Below are 5,708 nucleotides of genomic sequence, written 5' to 3'. Positions count from 1 at the left end.
GGTGAGGCACGGTGGCTCACACCTGTCATCCCAGCACTTTGGGAAGCTGAGGCGGGCAGATCATGAGGTCAGGAGTTGGAGACCATCCTGCCTAACATGGTGAAACCTCATCTCTACTAAAAAATACAAAAAATTAGCTAGGCGTGGTGGTGCTGGCCTCTAATCCTAGCCATTCGAGAGGCTGAGGCAGGAGAATCACTTCAACCTGGGAGGCAGAGGTTGCATTGAGCCGAGATTGCGCCATTGCACTCCAGCCTGGATGATAGAGGTAGACTCCATCTCGAATGAATTAGTGAATGAATGAATGAGAAAAGCCAGCAAGGGACATTAAGTTTCAGATGGCACAGCTAAAACCGCTTTGTTTTTTGAGTTTTTCTTTCTTTTTATTTTTTTTTGGAGGTGAACTCTTACTCTGTCTCTCAGGAAAGAATGCAGTGGCACGATCTCGGATAACTTGCAACCCCTGCCTCCTGAGTTCAAGCAATTCTCTTCTTTCAGCCTCCTGAGTAGCTGGGATCACAGGCGTGCACCACCATGCCCGTCTAATTTTTGTATTTTTGGTAGAGATGGGCTTTTACCATGGTAATCAGGCTGGTCTCAAACTCCTGACCTCAGATGATCTACCCACCTTGGCTTCCCAAAGTGCTGGGATTACAGGCATGAGCTTCTGCACCCAGCCTTGGTTTTTCTTCTGAGACAGGGTTTTGGTCTGTCACCCAGGCTGGAGTGCAGTGGTGCAGTCATAGCTCACTGCAACCTCAAAGTTCTGAGTACAAGTGATGTTCTTGCCTCAGCCTCCCAATATGCTGGGATCTCAGACATGAGCCACCATGTCTGGCCTGAGAAACCAAGCTTTCTTATCCCTATCACTGACCTTTATCAAGTCTAGTCAAATCGTCTTTGGCCTCCTAAATGTCCCTCATGAGTGATGCTTAGGATCCTCTGAGTCCTCCCACATGGAGAGCTCACCCACTGGGGGCATTTCCCGTTTGGAAAGTATGGTTATGGGAAGTTTCCTCTTTTTTAAAAGAACAGAATTGGAGGTGCTTTCTGGGGTGTCCTCCTACCAAGCAGCGTGTTGAAGGCCTCATAGTGCTCAGGGAGCACGGGTGACACCCGCCGTCGCTTTAGCTTCATCTTGAGCCCACACAGGGTGTCCAGCACCCAGGTCTCCTCAGTCTCAGGGGCGTGCTCCTTCTCTGTCTCCTCCTCGGGCTCCTCCTCAGATTCGTCCGACCACTCCCTCTTCCTTTTACAGCAAAGGATATTAGGCGTACCAGGATCTACCCAAGGAGACAAGTAAAGAAAGCAATGCTGGCCGGGCGCGGTGGCTCACGCCTGTAATCCCAGCACTTTGGGAGGCCGAGGCGGGTGGATCACGAGGTCAAGAGATCGAGACCATCCTGGTCAACATGGTGAAACCCCGTCTCTACTAAAAATGCAAAAAATCAGCTGGGCATGGTGGCGCGTGCCTGTAATCCCAGCTACTTGGGAGGCTGAGGCAGGAGAATTGCCTGAACTCAGGAGGCGGAGGTTGCGGTGAGCCGAGATCACGCCATTGCACTCCAGCCTGGGTAACAAGAGCGAAACTCCGTCTCAACAAAAAAAAAAAAAGAAAGCAATGCTTCTGTTCTTGATCACCTGAGACCCCGACCCCAAACCGCAAACCACTCTCTATCCTCCCAGCCCCGCAGACTGTTGTCTTCTGCAAGCCATCTTTCTCCCTTACTGAACCTCATGTGCCTCTCTTTCTCCTCCCTGTTCTTCCATCTGTCTGTCCTCAGAATGCTTCATTTCCTTCCCTAGTCCCTGGATCTCTCACTCCCTCCTTTTTTTTTTTTGAGATGTAGTCTTTCTCTGTCGCTCAGGCTGGAATGTAGTGTTGCCAACTTGGCTCTCTGACCATCTTTCGGGTTCCAGTGATTCTTCTACCTCACCCACCCCAGTAGCCTGGATTACAGGTGCCCACCATAATGCCCAGCTCATTTTTGTATTTTCTGTAGAGATGGGGTTTTACCATGTTGGCCAGGCTGGTCTCAAACTCCTGGCCTCAAGTAATCCACCCGCCTTGGCCTCCCAAAGTGCTGGGATTACAGGTGTGAGCCACTGTGCCTGGCCTGAGTCCCTTCTTTCTTCCCCCACATCCCCCTCAAGTGTCCCTTTCTGATGACTGGGTTCTTCCTTCTTCTTCTTTTTTTTTTCCATGACACAGGGTCTCACTCCCTCACCCAGACTGGAGAGCAGTCGCAGGATCTCGGCTCACTGTAGCCTCTGCCTGTGAGGCTCAAGTGCTTCTCCTGCCTCAGCCTCCTGAGTAGCTGGGATTACAGGTGTGCACCAGTACTGCCAGGATCATGTTTGTATTTTTAGTAGAGACGGGGTTCCACCATGTTGGCCATGCTGGGTTCAAACTCCTGACCTCAGGTGATCCACCCACCTCAGCCTCCCGAAGTGCTAGGATTACAGGTGTGAGCCACTGCGCCCAGCCCCCTTCCTTCTTCTTAGTCAGTCCTCTCCCATCTCTTCTTCCTCCAGTCCCCTCACCTGATGGTCCTGGCACTTCATCATCCACCACCTCTAGGAGGGAGTACCCCAAGGTGCTAGGCTGGGGGCTCCTCTCCTCAAGCTGGAGTTGCGGTTGACATCTAGCCATGATCTCTCCCAAACTGTGTTCCCTCCCACAGAACCTGGTCCCTGTTCTGTCCAAAGCCTTCTTCCAGACTCGACTAGGACCCAGCAGAGTGTGTTCTGTATTCTCAAGGCTGGGGAGCAGTTGGGAGTGGAGAACAGCTCTGAGAAGATGCTGTTATCCACCTGAGCTCTCAAGCGCCAACAAAGTTCAGCCCAGTCAGGAAGACTGGAATCTCTGATGTCACTGGTTATTCCCACCTGGCAACCAGGTTGAAGAAAAGCATAGGGGGTAGGCACAGTGGCTCACGCCTGTAATCCCCGTAGTTTGAGAAGTGGAGGTGAGCAGATCATGAGGTCAGGAGTTCAAGGGCATCCTGACTACCACCGTGAAACCTCGTCTCTACTAAAAATATCAAAAATTAGCTGGCGTGGTGTGATGCTGGCCTATAATCCCAGCTACTCAGAAAGCTGAGACAGGAAAATCGCTTGAACCCAGGAGGCCGAGGTTGTAGTGAGCAAAGATCACTACACTCCAGCCTGAGTGATAGGGCAAGACTCCGTCTCTAAGAAAAAAATAAAGAAAAGTCAGCAAGCGACATTAAGTTTCAGAGGGCACAGCTGAAACTGCTTTTTCTATTTTTTGATTTTGTTTTTCTTTATTTTATTTGTGTTTGTTTTTTGGAGACAGTCTCATTTTTTCACCCACGCTGGAATGCAGTGGCGAAATCTCAGCTCACTTACAGCCTCTGTCTCCCCGGTTCAAGTGATTCTCCTTCCTCAGCCTCCTGAGTAGCTGTGATTGCAGGAGTGCGCCACCACACCCATCTAATTTATTATGTTTAGTAGAGACGAGGTTTCACCATGTTGGTCAGGCTGGTTTCCAACTCCTGACCTCAGGTGATCTACCCGACTTGGCCTCCCAAAGTGCTGGGATTACAGGCCTGAGCTAAAGTCCCTGGCCTTTGTTGTTGTTCTGAGACAGGGATTTGCACTGTCACCCAGGCTGGAGTGCAGTGGTGCCGTCATAGCTCACTGCAGCCTCCAAGTCCTGAGTTCAAGCGATGCTCTTGCCTCAGCCTCCCAATGTGCTGGGATCTCAGGCATGAGCCACTGCGCCTGGCCGAAACCAAGCTTTCTTATCCCAATCACAGACCGTTATCAAGTCTAGCCGAGTCCTCTATGGCCTCCTAAGTGTCCCTCATGAGTGATGCTTAGGATCCTCTGAGTCCTCCCACGTGGAGAGCTCATCCACTGGGGGGCATATTTTTCCCAAGGGAAAAGTATGGTTATGGGAAGTTTCCTCTTTTTTAAAAGAACAGGTTTGGAGGAGCTCTCTCGGGTGTCCTACCAAGCAGCCTGCTGAAGGCCTTGGGGTGCTCAGGGAGCACGGGTGACACTCGCTGTCGCTTTAGCTTCATCTTGAGCCCACACAGGGTGTCCAGCACCCAAGTCTCCTCAGGCTCAGGGGCGCACTCCTTCTCTGTCTCCTCCTCAGGCTCCTCCTCAGATTGGTCCGACCACTCCCTCTTCCAGTTCCAGCAAAGGAACTTACTCGGTGTGCTGGGATCTACCCAAGGGACTGAGTAAAGAAAGCAGGCCACCGTGTAATTAATGCTTCTGCAGTTCATCACCTTAGACCCTGACCCAAAACCCCAAAGCACTCTCCATCCTCCCCAGCCCCGAAGGCTGTTGGCTTCTCCCTAGATGAACCCCATGTGCCTCTCCTTCTCCTCCCCATTCTTCCACCTGTCTGTCCTCAGAATGCTTCCTCATTTCCTTTTCTGGTACCTGGCTCTCTGAGTCCTTTTTTTTTTTTTTTTTTAAGACAGAGTCTTGCTTTGTGACTCAAGCTGGAGTGTGGTGCAACCTTCATCTCCTGGGTTCAGTGATTCTCCTGCCTCAGCCTCCCAAGTAGCTGGGCTTACAGGTGCCCATCGGAAAGCCCAGGTCATTTTTGCACTTTTTGTAGAAATGGGGTTTCAATATGTTGGCCAGGCTGTCTCAAACTCCTGTTTTTAAGTGATCCGCCTACCTCAGCCTCCCAGCATGCTGGGATTACAGGTGTGAACCACTGCACCCGGCCTGAGTCCCCACTTTCTTCCCACACACCCTCCTCAGGAGCTTCTTCCTGGCTTGTGGGCCCTTCCTTTTTTTTGAAACAGGGTCTCAGTCTTTCCCTCAGACTGCAGTGCATGGGCGCGATCTCGGCTCACTGCAACCTCAGCCTCCCAGGCTCAAGCGATTCTCATACCTCAGCCTCCCAAGTAGCTGGGATTACAGGCACGCACCACTACCACCCAGCTAATGTTTGTATTTTAGTAGAGACAAACTTTCACCATATTGGCCAGGCTTATCTCTGACTCCTGACGTCAGGTGATCCACCCAACCTCACTCTTCTATAATGCTGGTATTACAGGTGTGAGCCACCTTGCCTGGCCCCCTTTCTTCTTCTTAGCCAATCCCCCCTCATCTCTTTTTCCTCCAGTCACCTCACCTGATGGTCCTGGCACTTCATCATCTATCACCTCCAGGAGGGAGTGCCCCGAGGTGCTAAGCTGGGGGCTCCTGTCCTCAAGCTGGGGCTGCGGTTGACACCTGGCCATGATGTCTCCCAAACTCTGTTCCCTCCCACGGAACCTGGTGCCTGTTCTGTCCAAAGCCACCTTCCACACTCTATTAGGACCAGTAAAAGTGCGTGATCTCTTCTCAAGGCTGGGGAGAAGTTAGGAGCGGAGAACAGCTCTGAGAAGATGCTGTTGTGCACCTGGGTTTCCGAGCGCCCACGGAGTGCGGTCCAATCAGGAAGGCTGGAATCTCTGATGTCATGGGTCATTCCAACCTGGCAACCAGTTTGAAGAAAAACACATGTAACTGCCAGGCTGGTCTCTTGTCCTGGAGATCCAGGGTTAATAGTGTCTCGATCTCCTGGGGTGAATGGTGTCCTGGGGTCAGTGGTGTCTCCTGCCACTGTCTCAACCTCAGATCATTGTCCAAAAGCATCTTCATGGTCTTGGCATCCCTCTGTTCCATGTCCCAGCTCACGCCTGTAATCCCAGCACTCTGGGGGAATGAGGCAG

The 5,708-nt window shown here is 51.6% G+C and overlaps 1 protein-coding gene across 1 annotated transcript; it reads right to left on the bottom strand.

The window, feature by feature from the left end:
* Window positions 1-984: 984 nt before the first annotated feature.
* LOC116547734 (putative speedy protein-like protein 3) lies at window positions 985-4,341 on the bottom strand. The gene is made up of 2 exons (XM_032273577.1): window positions 3,988-4,341; window positions 985-1,303 (listed from the first exon to the last, which is right to left on the bottom strand). The coding sequence occupies exons 1-2, from the start codon at window positions 4,257-4,259 to the stop codon at window positions 1,024-1,026; spliced, it is 552 nt and encodes a 183-aa protein (XP_032129468.1). The 5' UTR covers window positions 4,260-4,341; the 3' UTR covers window positions 985-1,023.
* Between the last annotated feature and the right edge of the window lie 1,367 nt (window positions 4,342-5,708).

The sequence above is a fragment of the Sapajus apella genome, unplaced genomic scaffold (assembly GCF_009761245.1).
Source record: "Sapajus apella isolate SASKATOON/1434 unplaced genomic scaffold, GSC_monkey_1.0 scaffold4390, whole genome shotgun sequence".
Taxonomy (NCBI): domain Eukaryota; kingdom Metazoa; phylum Chordata; class Mammalia; order Primates; family Cebidae; genus Sapajus; species Sapajus apella.
Note: the sequence above shows the minus strand (reverse complement) of the source record. Positions and strands in the feature narration are given on the sequence as shown.